The sequence below is a fragment of the Cynocephalus volans genome, chromosome 3 (assembly GCF_027409185.1).
Source record: "Cynocephalus volans isolate mCynVol1 chromosome 3, mCynVol1.pri, whole genome shotgun sequence".
Lineage (NCBI taxonomy): Eukaryota > Metazoa > Chordata > Mammalia > Dermoptera > Cynocephalidae > Cynocephalus > Cynocephalus volans.
Genome location: NC_084462.1, coordinates 103,226,817 through 103,244,808, shown reverse-complemented (window position 1 = coordinate 103,244,808; position 17,992 = coordinate 103,226,817). Strand labels below are relative to the sequence as shown.

At 42.3% G+C, this 17,992-nt stretch overlaps 1 protein-coding gene across 1 annotated transcript in view; it reads right to left on the bottom strand.

The window, feature by feature from the left end:
* The window catches only part of RYR3 (ryanodine receptor 3), a 491,041-nt gene that overhangs the window by 64,367 nt on the left and 408,682 nt on the right, over window positions 1-17,992 (bottom strand). The window contains exons 62-66 of the mRNA XM_063091474.1: window positions 17,251-17,300; window positions 16,788-16,848; window positions 15,040-15,278; window positions 13,547-13,628; window positions 5,734-5,864 (exon numbers count right to left, since the gene is read on the bottom strand). Of these exons, the coding sequence (XP_062947544.1) occupies window positions 5,734-5,864; window positions 13,547-13,628; window positions 15,040-15,278; window positions 16,788-16,848; window positions 17,251-17,300 (563 nt within the window). The remainder of the gene's footprint in view (window positions 1-5,733; window positions 5,865-13,546; window positions 13,629-15,039; window positions 15,279-16,787; window positions 16,849-17,250; window positions 17,301-17,992) is intronic.

Sequence of the window (17,992 nt, the reverse complement as noted above, 5' to 3'; positions counted from 1 at the left end):
GACATAACTTTCCAGAGCCTCATGGGATAAACATGGATGTGGAGCAGCTTTTGTCCTCCAGCTGTCTGTGCATAGCTGTGGAGCCTTCAGAGGCTGTGGATCTTCCTATGTTATACAGAGGTTAAAAAACTTAGACATATGATGAAAGGAGCAAAACAGAGACGGGGCTGAGGCACAGTTCCTAAGATTTCTCTGTGATAAAGCCTGTTTCTTGGTTTATCCCTCTTGGCCAGCCTGCCTGCCTGGGCCTTAGTGTGTTCACTGCAGGAAAGGCAGTAATAGGAGAAGAAAAGCCACAGTGTTTGGTTGCCAAATCATAATTCAATCACCTGAATCATATCTGTACTGTTTAGAAACAGAAGAACAAAATCCTTTCACCAAATATTCCTTTGGCTGGACTAAAGAAAATAATACTGTCCATCCAGCTGAAATTTTGGGGGAAAAAAAATCACATATGCATCGATTTCTGGCTTCAGAACAGAAATTATAAATGACTTGAGGTGACTTGACTGACTTCCTGTCAATCACTTAAACCTTTTGTTTCTGAAGGCTTGTTTAAAAGGAATAATGAGTTAGCCCTATCTTTTCCTCACCCTGAATGATTGAGGTCACTTTACTGGACATAAGGAGTTCGACATGAAACCAGGGAGAGTTGTCAGATACGAGGATTGGAAACAGAAGAAACCGAGGGTTATCTGTCCTGCTCCCCTGATGGTAAAGGACATTCTTCCCTGCAAGACAGGAGGACCAGAAGCATCCTGAGGTTCTTGACAGGTCAGAAGATAACAACGGCTCTGAGCAGAGGGACAGGGGACGGTTCTGAGTAAGCAGCACAAGCCCAAAGCTTTGCATATCCATCCACTGATCTGACTGTTCCTACAGAATCCGCCTGGGCCCAGGAGGCAGATCACGTGTGTGCTTTACCCTCAGACCAAACTTCTCAAACTGGGGCAAAAGCATCAGGTGCCACAAGAGCTAGGGAGTCCAAGAAGCCACAGGAAAAATGTGGAGCATTTTCTCAGAACACTGGTTTCACTAGAAGATTTCAGAAAATCATTTTCTATGTTAGGAGCAAAATACAATGTCTTTATGAATATCCAAGGACAAAGCAGAAGACTTTAAATAAAATTTGTCTAGTGAATTGGGTTATGCCTGCAGGCCGTTTGCTGTTGTGGTTACTAATGGCCTGAGGTCTCTCCTTTCTAGATTTTAGGTTCATAGGAGTTGAAGGGTTAATAGGAGAGGCCATACCAAATTCTTGACCGTTAAGAATATTGGCCAGTTGAAAGGGACTGTTTTGATTTCTCCCACAGTTGTACTACCTGGAGCAGAAGTAAGAATAATCCTGGCTATCTTGGAGAAAACAAATCTGCAGTTGAGACAAGGAGTTCTTCTGGGATGGATGTGCAGCTGCAAAGCAATGGACCTGCAGCAGCCTCTATGCTGTGGAGCTGGCCCAATGAAGCCCTATCACCATTCCCTAGTGATGACTTCCTGTTGCCATCACTATAGCTTTTTGATGGATGGAAGCTAAAGATCTCTCTCCCTTGGAAGTCAGGAGTGGACCAATGTCTTTTAAAATCCAGGCAATTCAAAGGAAAAATAGCATGAAAGCAAACAAACCCTGAATTCCTTTGGTTTTCAGTAGAAGGGAACTATATAGGTCAGATATGGTCCATTGCCAATGTCAGTCATTTGCAGAGAAGGAGTCTATCCTGCATCTTGCAGCAGAACAACAATAGTTCTGGGTGACAACAACATGGGAGTCTGGAGAGACACTTACAAACAAAAAAGCTTTACACATACACTCTCAGAGTAGTTAGGTAAAGGCAGAGAAGTCAAACTTTCTACCTTGAGGCTCTGCACACAGAACAATGCCAACTGCCACAGATGCAATTGAATTTGTAATTATGTGCTGTAAGATTATAAATGAGAAAACTGTGTGTGTGTGTGTACATTTAAATGTCACTGACAATACATCATCATGGACTCTTTCTTTTCTGCCTAAGAAAAACACAGAGTTGCTTGAGGTCGCTGCACTGGCAGTCATCATAATGACCTTTAAAAGTTATTTATATGTAATCGGTCCTTGAGTGGAACAAATATTTGCAATTCAGAAGGTGTTTTGTACTTCAAATGCCACATAATAACCCCACAGAATGAACTCTGCTGAGTTAGCTACCTGAAAACCAGCCTTAGCTGGGTCCTATTAGAATTGGACACAAGATCATTGGGGAGAATCATTAGAACTGTCTTTTCATCTTCTGGATTAACAGTTCTCAAAGTGGCGCCCTCCCACCAGCAGCATCAGCATCCCCTGCAACCTTGCTAGAAATGCCAATTCTCAGGCTCCATTACCTAGAGTTAGAAACTCTAGGGGTAGGGCTTAGCACACTTCAACAAGCTTTCCAGGTGATTCTGATGCATGTTAGAGTTTAAGAACCACTGGGTTAGACTCTTAGGTCCTATTTTCTTCACCTCTCAGCTCTTCCCTCAAGAAGACAGCATCAAAGAACACCAGCAATACAGGCAGATGGCTTACACTGGAAGTGGACCTCTTTTCTCTTTGGTTGATTATTCCAATAAGGTATGGAAGGCTGGTGACAGGGTGTTTTGGTCAATCCAATATTCTGATTAATAGACCACTGTCTCACACAACCAAGAATTTATCTAGTTTTGAATAACTGGCACATAACAATGTTAAACCTCTTCTAGGCATATCTTAGTAACTTTTGGATGAGTAAGAAAATGCTCCAGTATCTTGCAGGGCATTGGAGATACTAACATAAGTAACTCTGCTGGCAAAGCACCAAATGTCAAGTAGGAGATGTCCAACTGACTGAAGCCTTGATAAGTCAGTACATACTGTATTTCTAAACCACAGGCTCACATCATTCATCACCCTATACATCCCCACCCCCATCCCTCAGGCCACCCACGTTGTAATGAGTGAAGTCTACCTTCTTATAGTCTATTAAGCCATTGTCGGTCATTCTCTGGTTTCAGGTAAGCCTGCTTACCCCAGAATACATATTCACGCACACACTACTCGTCAAGAGCCATGCACATGGTCAGCATTTACTCTTCTGATTAATCTAGTGATGAAAAACACAGGCTCTAGGGGATTGGGCATTGGATGATCACTGATGGATGAAGGACTATGTCATCTCTAATCACAACCTTGCCTCCTTCTTTTGGAGTATGCAATGATTAACACGCATTTTTTATTTATGAATACGTCTTATTAAGTCAATGCAAAGGTATATAAAATGAGAAGGAACATTTTTCCAATAGCCCTTGGAAAGGAGACAGATGGAAGAGTCATTCCCCTCCCTCCCAAAGCCAATGCAGATTTTCCACTGTCTCCATCACATCCTCATTTTGCCCTGCAAATGTACCTCTATGAACTGAGGAGCAGAGTAGGTTTATTCCTTTCCTTGGGTGCAGTTCTACACTACAGAGACAGTGGAGAGACAGAGATACACTATTTCCCAAGTCTCAATTGGAGCAGAATAAATATATAAATATCCAGAACTGTCATGACTGGGCCCCAGGTCCCTTGGGAGCTGGAGAACAGCACTTGGGCTGGCATTTGCCTGCAGATGACATGGCCACTTCTCAACTTCACTCAAGTCGGCCCCTGTTGCTCAGCTCCCACTCGAGCAGCAAAGCTGTGACTCGCTTGGAATCATGAGTGGGCAGAGAAAAACAAGGTCGGAAATACATTTTTTGCTAGTCTCAAAGGAGAAAAGGGGTGAGATGAGGCTGAGGGGGGTGGGAAAAGGTGAACCTACAGACTTCATGTGGGACTTTGGAAAGCTGAGGCAATGTTTCTCTCTTGACCAGCTCTGAGAACACTGGTCTCCACTGTATTCTAGCTCAGTAAGGAATTGTGTTAGTGCCCGTATCTAAATTGTCCTGGTGATCATTTCTGGGGCAATGTGCTCCTGTCATCTGAAGTAAGGAGAAGCAAGCGGGAATAAAGCCACCATGGCTTAGCCCACTGCACTCAGATGAGAAGAAAGTGGTGGCAGAGAGGCGTGGCATGGACTCTCTCTCTCTCTCTCAGACCTCTTCTCCCTTAGGGTCTCATGGCAGCTAGAGAAGGAGGCTTGAACTAAATAGAGTTGCTGCGAAGACTAGCCGTCCACTGGTACTGTTCATTGGAGTAGGCACCAATCACAGTCAGCTACTTACCTGTCCTGGTGAGTTACAGTGTGACATCAGTTCCCAAATAAGGGGAATATTTTTTTTTCAAATAAACCAGTAATGTGAGTCCTTTGTTAGATCATGATACAACGATGAGAGGAAAATGCAGGCAATAGGTCTATAATTAAGAATTGGATTGGCACATGTAAAAGAGACATTCAGAGAAAGGTTGTGCCCTGTACAAGGACAGTAAGGCTGTGACTCAAACTAAGATCTGACTCTGAAGCCTATATTGATTCCTCTACTCCATTCCCCCAAATCATAATTGTCTTATGAATATAATTTAGCTGTTAGTTTTTTATGTAGCAATTTTGGGACCTTTGATGTTGTTAATTTGTAGTTTTAATTTTTAGATATGTGAAATGTAATTTTAATTGAGATTTGCTTTCCAAATACAACCCAAGACAATGCAAGCAATATAATACGCAGAAATGAATACTTATCTTATGAATTTTATCAATTTATAAAGTTCAAACCCAAACTTTAAAAAAAAAAAAAAAAAGAATTGGATGGGGCTTACAGTGTTCAAACCCATCCGGCTTATAATTTTTGCTCCAGATTACACCAAATCATGGTAGCTCTTTCTAGAGCCCAAACTTGATTCAAGGTGCCTACTTGAAGCTTCTCTATTCTATGCCACTGCCCTTAAGCAGTATCACAATTAATCCACATATGAGGACCTCCCCTTCCACTCCCAGAGGCAGGTTTACAACCTGCCTTGGATTTTAGTTCCAGGTTATTCTAGAATAGAGAGTAAAAAAAACTTCTTCTGTAGAGGGCCAGATAGTAAATATTTTAGGCACTGTAGGTCAGTCTTTACTGCCTCTACTCAACTCTGACATTACAGTGCTAAAGCAGCCATAGACAATATGTAAATGAGTAGGTATGGTTGTGTCGAATAAAACTTTATTTATAAAAATAGGTAGGGGGCCATATCTGCCTCGTGGCCATAGTTTGCAGATCCTGTAATAGAACTTAGTGTGTCAATGTTCCTGTTAAAAAATTCTTTTTCTTGTATAATTTCACTTCCTCCTGATGTTTTTCTGTATCTTATCTTCCATGAAGACAGAGAATACATGGTCAGCATTCTTAGAAGCACAGCCTCTCCTTGGACTTGAAGACTATAAATAGGTTACTGGTGTGGATGTGCCCATTCTGATGCCACTCTGGAGAGGGACTGCAAAAAAGTAGTCACGTGCCCAGGTGTAGAAGGAGAATTGAGATCCAGGACAGACAAGAGACCCTGTGGTCTTAGGATTAAAGAGATAGAGAAATCAACTGCACTGCCTCCTCATTTTACAGAAGAAGAAGCCAAAGCCTAATGATAACAAAGTCTGGCCCATGCTCATTTCTCCAATAAGATGGAGATGTGCAGCCTCGTCCCTAACTCTGAGCTTCTGGCCCCTCTTGGACCATGTAAAACAACAGTGCTGGAGGCCTGCTGCTCCGGCCTGCGAGGCCTTCCCAGCTGCTCTCTTCTCAGCACATGGGATGGGTTGATGATGTCTGTGGGAAGATACTTACTGGACCTCTCCCTGGGGGTTTTGGTGTTGAAGACCGAGAGTGGATTATAGCGGTTAAGGGTGGGCTCCAGGAATGCAACTGGTATGGCAGCTGCCAGTGAGGCCAGACATTCTCCAAGGGCAGGACGTTGCCTGGAAACAAAGAAGTCCATTTAGAAGTGATGCCACCCACGTGCTGGCCCCAAGCATCGGTGGGCCAGGCCCCTTTCCTGGGGTGTCTCAGGCCACTTTCCCATAGATTAACCCACTGGACATCCTGGGTCCTGGGCTCGGCAAAGTAGCATGCATTTCTCCCTCCCCCATCTCTCTCCAGACACTGACCAATGGTTTAAAATGGTCTCACTACTTGGAACCTAGCTCTGAACTGGCTAAGGTGATAGAATACACTGTAGCTTTGCCCCTCTCTCCAGCATGTCTAGGAGCAAGTTCTGCTGATACCTAAATTGAGATTGATCCTCCTTGCTCTCAGAGTGCTTTGAAATCTTCTGCATAATTTATCTGCGTCTACTCTGCTCTGGATGGAGACTCTGTCCACTAGTGGGAACAGGAAATAACAGGCCAAAGCACCAACAAGATGCAAAATAAAAGATCTGTATTACAATAGAAACAATGGTCTGTAAAGCCTATTTCTTGATTTAGAGGAGAAAACCTCTAACACCTATTACTGCTCTCCCTCCCTTCTACAAATATTTGAGTGTTTTAAGCTCTAGCTTTTAAGTCTATCTGTGAAACAAGCAAACAAACAAAAAATGCTTGGGATTCCTAGCTCAGATTCTGAGCTCTCCAACTGAGAAGACTCATACTTGCTTGCAGGGTAACCAAGTCTCCATGCTTAGGGACTGGCTGGGCAAAGCAGAGCTAGGACTGAAACAGCGCTTCTTCTTCCCACTAAGCTGGGCTTAGTTTGGGGATTGTAACTCATCTACGCTAGTGAGACAAGATGGTGACTGTGCTGGCTGGAAGGGCCCTGTCTGGGAGCTAGCATCTGTTGCTTTCAGATGAATGAGAGACCAGAGCCATCCATTTATCACCCATCCACGTCTCTCTCGGCCACTCACTGGCATCCAATCACAAATTACACACCTGTCCTGAGAGCTACACATGTGATATCCGTTCCCAAATATATGGAAAAATTTTTTTCAAATAAACCAGTAATGTGAGTCCTTTCTTAGATCACAATACAAAGATAACGAGTGGGGAATGCAGACAACAGGTCTATAATCAAGCATCGGGTGCGGTTACTGTATCCATGCCCATCTTGTGCCTCGTTCTGCTCTCCTCTGTGACTGATCAACAGTGACTGAGCACTGATGCTGTGTATATCATGTCCTCCCACAGAGTCCCTGGAGCTGAGGGGGCTAGGCTGCAGCTTGGCAGATGTTACAGGACCATTACAGGGACAACTGCCAGCTGGAGAAGGGGCACTTGGAACCCAGAGCCAGTGCTCCCCCCGCCCACTGCAATTCTGTGGAAACAGAAAGACACTCCACTCTCAAGGGTTCCCTTCAGCATGCCACTAAGACCTGTACCCAAGACTTTGTGTTAACTGCCCCTGACTGTGACAACAGCTAACAATCCCAGCAGCACCAAGAAGCCAGAATGTCAAAAGCATAGATTCTGTGAAAGTGGGTAACGAGCATTTACTATGGGGGGAGGGCTGAGGAAAGCCATTCTTTTACTGAGGAGTACAGCACACAGTCTTAACTGTAACCTCTGTCCTCCAGGTGGTGGAAGCCCTTTGCCACCGAATGCAGAGCAAATACAGAACCTGTGTTCTATGTAGGACTCTGAAGTCATGTGACCAAATAACATATCTTCATGGACAAATCATAAGGATTAGAATCAACCTGCAACTTTATTCTATCATGGAGAAATAGGCATACTTGAATTGGAATAAAAATGTGATCTTAACTGGTCTTGAAAAACTGACTGGACAGGACTGTCTGGATAGAATCAGAATCTGCAGGGGGCTAGCTTGAGAGTATGCAGAACCTGTTGCATGAGGTGCAAAAGAAATCTGCGGGCCTGGCGAGAGGAAGGAGGGAGAGGATGGGCGAGCTGGCAAAAAGTTGCATGGTCCTTGGAAAATCCACCCAGTCTTCATTCAAGTTACTAAACTTATGAAAAAGGTGATGTTTAAAATTACTTTAATGAAACTTAATATATGTGGTGTCATTCCTTATCTTCTTAGCCTTGGCTCTTAGGGAACTAGCTGACAGCTTATTTGGCCATGAAGTATTTGAGCAGAGAACTTTAACATCAGCCCCCAACAAGCAACAGCAGATGGACAGGTCCTCAGTCCAGCAATCACCTCTTAGCTAGCAGCACAGCCGTGTTCCTCTGATGAAGGTTTGACTGTCACAACCCATCCGCCCAGGTCTGCTCTGGAGGCAGAGCAGCTGTCCCTGGATGAGACAAACCCCACAACGTCCTGTGTATTCACGCGGCTCTGGGTCCCACTGGAAGCATGTCAGGGTGGAAGGGGAGGGAGGCTGTGGACACTGCTGAGACCTGGGTGTGCTTCTGGAAGCTTCTACAATGCTGCCTCACTTCTGAGGAGGCCCAGACCAGGCCCGTCTCCCCCACCTTTCCTTCTCACCACCTGTTCTTTTCCGATTATTTCCCCTCTTTGCCAAGCTCAAGACAGTGGACAGGCATGAGAAGAGGGCCACTTCTTCAGTGTCAGACCTGAGTGGCCAGTACCCTCAGTGACAACAGATGACAGTGAGGCTTTCTGTACACCACGTATGAGGATCCACAGGGTGCTGGTTTTATAGCTGACCAACCACAGTGGCCAGTGAGGAGAAATAGGGCATTTCCCCACTTCAGTCTTGTCCCCGGGAGGAAGAAATAAGGAGATAAATCATGAAGGGAAAGAAGAGCCATGGAGAGAGCACTGATGAAAGAAAATCTGGGCAGAAATCAGGGATGACATGGGTAAGATCTCAAATGTGAGAGCAAATTTTAGTTGGCCCAGGGAGATGAACCTGGGAAACAGACAGTCCTGAATTGCCTTGATATTAACTTGATCCACTCTTTCCTTTTTATTTCTCTCTTACCAAAATTAAAATCATGATTTCAAGGCGATCCTTGGGGCAAAAGGCAGTTGAGAAGTCTCAGTTCTCCAGTGCTGCACTGACTCAAGGGACATGACCCTGTCTTCTCTGATATTAATTGCTGACAAACCTGAGTTTCAACAAGCTACACAACAGGGCATTTTCTAGTCTAGAGTACATGATGATGCTAATTAGCTGCTCTGCCGAGAGATAAATAACAGCTCCCCTGGCCTAGCTGTTAAAATTTCTGCACTGTAAAAGGAAAGCCCAGAAGTCTGTCAATGAATGCTCCTGGCTGTGAAATATCAGGGCGAATGACCTTGGCCCAGGCCCAAGGATGGACTGAGCAAGGCGCAGGCCTGCTGTTATGACGTTCTCTGGTCATCAGCGCCCCCCAGGGGGCAGTTTGGGCGTTGACCAAGCTTCCAAGCAGGGCGAGGGCTCCGGAATCAGCTCCACAAGAACCAGAAAATCTACTTGAAAAGTTCGTCGCTGGATATGGAAACTCCTGTTGTTGTCTCCACTCTTATGTCTAGTACAGTGCTTTTCACAGAACAGGTACTTGGTCAGTGGGGACAGACTAAAGAGGACTCAATTAGTATTTAGGTTTTTGTTACTTCCTAATCTGACAAGTAGCAGGGTTTCCTTGTCCGTCTCTCAATTTTATTTTCATAGATCTGGACCTCGCCTCTAACATGTCCATTATCAGGGACATAGGCAAAGAAAGAGCCACCACAGTAATAGTAATAATAATAATCAATGACATTCTCACCGCTGTCTCAACGAGAGAATATTCCAAAAGAAATGTCTCTGCTCGGTTCCAATGACTTTTCCCCTCACAGTCAACCCTATCACCATGGTGGATGGAATCTTTTCTATCCACAAAGCACACTCCAGGTATAGTTGGAAACCAAATATTTCCAAACCTTATATCCCCTTAAGGACATTCATTATTGAGGAAACTTCAGAAAAAGGTGATAGAGAAATGGTAGGATTATTGCACTTCCCTCCCTAAAACCCATAAGAAATGAGGGAAAAAACTGAAAAGAAATCTGGATCTATGCTGAAATTAGAAAATCTGTGATAACTTCAAACCATGAAGTATGGATCAAATCGAGTGAGGACACTGTATATGCCATACCTAGAAGAAACCACAGAAATCTCTGGAAATAAATATGGGGGTTTTAAAGGGGCCAAAATATGAGTTTTTGCTTGAAACAATGAAGATTAAGGGTGTGAGCAGGCCATGGGAGACCTGCTGGGCAACATGTGTGTGGGCCAGGTTCCTACTGCAGAGTGGCAGATGGGACCAGAGCAGGTATACATGACACCTGCCATTCCTATGACCTTCACTCCTAGGCTGGAGAAATCACTGGAAGTGAGGTGGAGGAGAAGAGTGGCAAGTAACCTGTTTTGTAGCTGCTGACCCGAGTTCTCTGAGTAGAGGATAAACATATTAAATCACTAAGCAAAAGTCCTATGACTACAGGATGCACTCAGAGTTTCACCATTCTCTCATCTGGGCCAGTGGCTCACATTGGGTGGGGGAGGACATCAGAGAACGAGTGTAGGTGCATTGCTAGGGCTAAAGGCACTGCTGACTTAGTGCAAAAGAGTTAGTGATGAGACAGCTTCTCGGGTTTGAAGCTGCCTGCTGTTTCTTCACCATTCTCTTCCACTTACACACACACACACACACACACACACACACACACACACACACACACACACACACACACACACACACACACACACACACACACACACACACACACCCCTCCACATTCGCAAGAACTAGCAAAGTACCTAACGACGAACAAATAGATGAGAAGCATAGTTCAGAGGAAGAATTATCCAGAAAAAAATACAGAAAATTTTTTCTCTATATGCTCACAGAAAAGAAAGAAAACAAAAAGAGAATCAGTAACATGGAGGAACTTTGAGAAAATTCATACAAATGCTAAATGGTAAAGGACAATTAGCTAAAAGTTACTAGAGAGAAAATGAGAGACAAGGAAGATTAAGGAAGGAAAAAGCCAATAAATACACACAATTGTGCTCCCTGAACAACAGATAAGAAAAAAACCTTAAACTATATAATAAAATAAAAGTTTGGTGACATAAAGGAAGACCCAATTTTGAAAAGTGAAGGGGCACATGAAGCTCTGAGAAGAGGTGGAAGGGACTGATATGGAATATTCAACCGTGTGACACAGCATAGTGAGGCTGATGAGCTTTAAGACTACAGAGAGAATCCCATGAACAGCCTGTGTTCCCCTTCCAATACATCGCCTGGTCCAGGGAACACGCTTTGTCAGAATACAAAGAAGCAACGTCTATATGCTTTTAAGGGAAGACAATTATGACCAAGGGGTTTATACCATAGAAATTGTTCACATATAAAAGTCAAGGGATCATATGCAAGGACTCAAGAGTATCTAAGAGCTGTTGCAGAAACAACTACTTAATGATGAATCTGGCCAACCAAAAAATAAATCAAAATAAAAAATTTAGGAATGGAAAAGTTTGGTTCAAAAGGATTGGTGATGCACTGAATCATTTAAATGCATATTTAGATAAACAACTCAGGGAACATTGATTCTAGAATAGAATGTAAATGTTACAATAAATTTTATGGCAAAAATGGAAAGGTAGAAAGAACAGGAGGTACCCAGGAATATAAATGTACTGAATTTGCTCATCTTTTAAAGCAGGGAATTAAAGGGATATCGTATTTAAACAATGAATTTAAAAAATGAGTTCTACGATAAAACATTCAGTTTTATCTTTATCCAACAAGACAAAGTTGCAGAGCAATATGGATATTTATCATCTCACATGTGTAAAAATGTACATGTGCAGAAAACAGAGCATGGTGCATACCAAACTGTGATTAGTGGATTCCTTTGCGAATTGGATCTAAGTGGGAGGGTGGTCTGGGGTGAGGAAAACGGTAGACTTTTAACTTTACATACTTCTGTACATTAGATTTTTTCTTTTTTGAATAAGCATCTCTTTCTTTCACAAGAAAAAAGAAAATAAACAAATAAAAACCATTAATAGTACCAGTATCTCAACTCTAGGATTTTAAATCTCCAATTCCTCAGTTGCTTGGTTAACCAACAGAGAGGTAATAGGGGCAGCCTTGACCTAGAGGCTTCTCCAAGCCTTGACTTCTACCAATACAGAGCACAAAACACAAGCACTAATCTTTGCAGCACTGCAGATATGCAATAAACCTGGGATGAATATATGAATAAAGTATTAAAAAGTCATAGGAAGAGCAGTCTTTTTCTGGTTTGACATTTCAGAATTGACCTTTCCTTGGCTTTTATTTATTTTCAAGAGAAGAATACATAAGCTTTACAAAAAATTGTACAAAGAAACACGCACACACATATGGATGAATGGATATACACACATATAACCAGAGAGAATAAGAAAAGATATTAAGGAAATATTTACAAATGCTCAATGGAAGAAATGAATTAAAGACACCTTACCTACATGAAATTCAGTGTTAATTTAAACAAATTTTATTGATTTCCCTGTTGATTTGGTATTAAACATGGTTAAAACTTCTGTCTGCCCATTTCCTACTCCTAAATGACAAAATGACTTATTCACATTTTATGTAAAACAATAAGGAAAGCTAGGCAATTGTAAGGATGTACAATCATAACCAAAACAAATTTAGTCATCAGTTCCTCAACTAATTTCTTGAGCTCTAGAAGCTACTTGGTAGCTGTGATTATGAAGAAACCAACATTTCATCAACATTTTTTGGTGTGAAACACCACATGATTTCAAGTCATTAGTTTTTTAGTTTGTGAAGGAGCCAAGGTCTTTTTTTGGTTGTTTTATTGAGAAACTGCAATTTGAATCTATCTAAGTTTTGGCAAGAAACAAAGGTTTGTTATTGGTTTATTTGATAAAAGCATCATAAATAGAGGCAGCATCTGAAAAGGAGATACCGAAGGATGTTCAGATTAAGTAATTTTAAGGACAGACTGAATTCCTTCTGGTTTGATTGTTTGAAAGGACAAAAAAGAAAAAAAATAAGTCTTCCAAGGATAAGACTAAGTCCAGAAGTTTTGTTAATACTGTGTTTATCTTTCTGATCTTCCCTATGGATTTGAACAGAACAACACAACACAACGCATTTGATGTTGAAAAGCAAGGGGTCACTGAAGGCCTCCCCTATGGCAGAGAAGCAAAGCTGGAACCCAGGCACCACTGCAAATAAGTTTGTTCAGATTCAAGATTACTAAACAGCATTTCTGCTACCAACCTGTGCACTTGTTTAAAACTATAGCTAATCTGACAGCCAAGAGTGGTCAAGGTCCAAAGTTGTATCACATAGAAACTCATTAAACACTAGAGCAACTGCCTCATGTCCCTTGAATTTCTCAGCAAGCTTTAACAGCAGGAACCCTGGAAGCTATTTGGAAGCTGTGATTATGAAGAAATAGATAGATGTCTCACATCTTTTGGTTCCTAGCACATATTTTAGCTTGGCTATATTCTTCTGGCCACATACATTCACCAGCTACCTCCACAGAACTCATAAATCTCAGTACCTCATTACACTTCTTAATATTGCTATAAACATTTCATAGCCTAGGCTCAAAACCACCGTTCCATATCACTGAGCATTTTGGTTTTGCTGGATTGAAAAGATGTCATTAAGTGTTTAAGAAACTGTAAGTAACATTTTTTCTGAGCCTGAACTGTTAGCTTCTTTTGTTCACTAATTACCTTTCAACATAGATGTTCTTTCCTGTCCCAAGGGAGTAGAGACTGCACAGTATGTGGTAGCATGAAATCTGCACGTCACTCACTGAAACAAAGAAGAGATGTCATTACTGCACGTCAATTACAGCTCCACCTCCTGCACATTAAAAGGGTCCACAAAGAGAAGAAATATGGGCATGAGCCAAGAGGAGCTCTCTCTTTTTCTCTCTTTTTTTAAACAAACGTAGCTCTTGTCTACCCAGATGAGATGCTAGTTTTCTAGTTGCTAACTGGGAGACAAAACACTGATAGGAAAATATTCCCCATCAAGCCATCCCAATTCCTTTGTGGGGCTTATAATGCAGATCACATTGCTTCACAGGAAAGGAATCATCTGACCAATGGATCCTTCCACAATGGGATTATTTTTTCAATAGAGAGAGACATTATAGTCAAATTTTATTCAGTGCAATGTTTCTTTCCTTTGGAAGAAAGAATGTAGAAAATCTGAAGCTTGAAAGAGTCTTTTGCGCATTTCCCAGGAAGATATGTACAAGAGCCCTATCTTCTTCAGAGACATAGCAAAATTCCTCATGTCTATCTATCCGAAGTTCTCAACTGTGTGTTTTTCAAAAGGCAATGCAATCATATCACGAATTTACCATGTTTCCTAAGGGAAGGAGGGCATGACCTGCTCAGAAACTCATAGAGTTTAATCTGGAGGCTACATGCCCTGCCTCTACCCATGTCTGGAACACATATCAAGACTGTGACTACTTTAACACAATCACAAATAATTTAATGTTTTATTTTTCAACCAAGAGATTACATTGTTTCCATGACACAAAATAAAGAGTTTAGATGTCTTCCCAACCCCTGCCCCATGGAAATAACTGATTTTCAGTTGTTCAGGGATATGGAAGACACAGTCTTAACTATCAATAACTGGTTAAATTAAATCATGTGCCAACATTTAAAGAGTGAAACTGAAGCTTGGTGACAGAATATCTGCATAGGAGGCTGGATGTGGTGCTAAATGCAAACTAAAATAAAACCGGCTGACTTCGGTCTTCTGAAGACTCAGATAATGAAATGTTAGCATCTTTCCTTTGCTCCTGGTATCCAATGCATAAATTAGTCTTCTTAACAAGAAAAATGGTGTCTGAAAAACCCTGAGAGCACACCTCTATCTCCCGCTGTATTACTCAGATAACCTTTTCAAATTAAGTGGGAGCACAGTATCTGAGAGCTAGATTAGCGGGTAGAAAATTCTGGTCCAGAATAAAAGTGGGAAAAGATTAAATATTATATACTCAGATTAGGGGATTTCTTCCCCCTCAAGAGTCTATTACTTCATTTTTTTAAAATCTAAGAAGAAAAAAAAAAAAAAAAGGGAAAAAGCATGGAATAATTATCTCTCTAGTCTGCCCCCAAGGTCGACATAAGTGACTGGGCCCCACACCTCCTATCTGTGGCCATATGCATATAAATTCATGATAAACAGCAGTACGACTCACAGAGTAGATCCACTCCAAACTGATGCTGAGCGATGTGCTCAAAGATGGATGTCAGGATGGGGAGCAAAGCCACTGTGGTATAGTTAATATTCTGAGAAACGCCTTTAATCTGTGTTCTGGAATGGGTAAACTTCCCAAGCTTCAGGTTTTCCGAAGTCTTTTCCAAGTCTTCTGCAGCATTTTCAAAGAATGCTCGCAACCCAGCCTTCACCAGCTCTGAGCCTGACTTCATGACAGTCCTGCAAAGAAAAAATGCTCAAAACAAGAAGCATAAACTGAGATTGTGGCCCATCCCCTTCTTGAAACTGGTGACTTGCAGTGTAACCTGAACAGACAACTGACACTCCAGTTACCTGACGACACTGTGTGAGGAGAAATGGAGAGAACAGTTAACATCCAGGAGGAAACTTGGATCACACAGTCCCAAAGAAGCTAGCAACTGGACATGGGGCTCAGTTTGACGGAATTATTGTTCGATTTCTAAGAAAATGTAGGGAATAATTTAGAATGAAACCCATACGGATCACTTGCTCTCTACAGAATGTTGTAGCTGGCTATGGTCTTCTGCAAATGTCTAACAAACAGGACAGGGAGGCGAACCTTTCTTGTAGCTCACTGTGGGATAAACAACTTTTATAAGGACTAGCTAGAAACTTTCTAGCTACAGGTTTTGTCAGGAATGATTATTAAACATGCTGACCTGCACTTTTTAAAAAACTGGACTGTAGGGCTGGCTGGTTAGCTCAGTTGGTTAGAGCACCACCTTGTGACACCAACGTGAAGGGTTCAGAACCCTGTACTAGCCAGCCGCCAAAACAAACAAACAAACAAACCAAACACAAAAATTAGACTCTGTCCCAAGGTCTTACACATGATTCTTGGAGTAAAGATTCCTCATCCCAATTGTAAGGGATTTCAGATGCCTGGGATGCCTTAGTCAGATCCTGCAAAGTTTGTGCTGTCCTAATATCAACACAACAGGTTTGTTTCTCTCAAAAACCCTAAAATTCCCTTTAATGGTCATTATGCATTTATTTATTTTGGTAGCCATTTGCAGTTCACTGTGAATTTTTTATCTTCAGGCCCCTTTTTTAAGGGCAGTGTCTCTCCTCCACACTGGGTCTCGGGACGTGTGTCCTCCCCGCAGCTCTGACAAGGACCCTTCCTAATGAGCGTGTTAAAGAAAGCTCCCCATCCGTTCTCTTCATTACTCCTCTGTTTCTTAATCTCATCATTTATATTAGTATTACCAGAACTTACATATTACTATTTAGGACTTACTCCCCTGTTCAGCGTCTTTCCTCCCAGACTCCCAGACTATGGGCTCTAACCTATCTTTGTCTTTGATCTTTTTTTGAAACCAGATCTCCCTGCAGTTCCGTCCTTCGTCATTGTTAATTCAGAAGAATATCGCTCTGCTCTCCCAGGATGCTTATGTCTTATCACCCATCAGGCAGCTGTTCCTTTTTTGTGGAGAATTAGGTGAAAGATGAACTTCTCAGTAAGAGAAGACAAAATTTGATCAAATGCTCAGCTGTTCAGTATATGCTATGACAGTGGCTCTATGTCATGTGAACAGAGAAACAGAGTGCGAACTTCCAGGCCCCGACTCATCTTTGCCCTGGCTCCCCTCTCCTCCCGATGCCTGCAAAGCAGTGACCATCTTCTCGTCAGTACATTCACTAGTGAGATGAGAGGGTCAGAGAGGGAGTCTTGAGAAACTATTGGGAAAATCTGGGTAGTCTTACCTTGTGTCAAGAGTTTGAGCTAAGATGTGAAGACAGCTCACCATCGTAGCAGAATCACTACCTAGAATTAAAAATATCACTTATGACTCCCCAAACCACTCAGTCTGTCTTTTAAATGCAATTTTCGCCATATGCGCAAGCTACAGCCCAGCATAATTAACCACCATTACACAAAGTGCCAGGCCCGTGTGCAGGGACTACGCATTCGTCTCTAGCCTGACACAGCCTCCGCTTTATGAAGGATGTCAGAGGCAGAGCTTAAAAACTCACTGGCATGGAAAATCTGAGGTGTTAAAGGGGTAGAGAGGTCATTTATCATGCTTCAGACCAATTTTCTATGGCAAATTTAGGTGACACCTTAGTCCCAAGGCTCAGGTTGTCTGAGGGAGCCACAAATAGAGGCAGAACGCAAGTTTAGGATAATTACAGGGAGGAGTGCAGCCTTTAGCAACACTTCTCTTACCAAATAAGGAAATCCTGTGTCTAACCAAAGCAGCAAGTTTGCAGAATAGGCTGAAAAAGAAAAGAGTGCAATTTGGAAAGTCACAGAGACTGAAGGACTAATCCACCTCCCACCCCCACCCACTGTAAACGGGAGAGCATAGATTGGCACTCTAGTGAGAAGCACTGTGTTCCTTTCAAATAATCCTTTGGACCATGCTCAGGAAAACATGTGGTTCATGCTGTTTTGGAGAATCATAAAAAGTACTTTGCAGCAGCTCCATCCTTATGAAAACAATCCCTCTGTAAGAGTTACAGTATTTTGCAGTGACATGGTGCTATCCTTTGCTCCAGAGTACCATGTGTTGAAATAGTCATTTGTATGAATCCAGGAATAAATAAAAATTCTGAATGGAAGCATGATTTTTCCATTCTTGCAATGGATTGCAAACCATTTTGCAGCCTTCAGTGGAGGTGGGGGGGTTGAGTGGGGGGCTGAGGCTTTAATTGGGAGGTAGGCAAGAAGTTGGGATTGGAAAAATGTTAATGGTTTAGGTCTAGGGGGAGATTGTGTTAAACAGAAAACATTTTAAGAAATGTATTTTCTCTGTTATCTCCCATTAGTCTACCGGCCTGACAGGTTTCTGTCCTAGCTGGGCCCTTGGAAAGCAGGAGAGCCCACATGGCATGCTTTTGTGTTTCCTGACCCTTCATCCTCCATACTTTCACCCATATTTCCTAGCATGGAACCCGCCGAAGGTTCA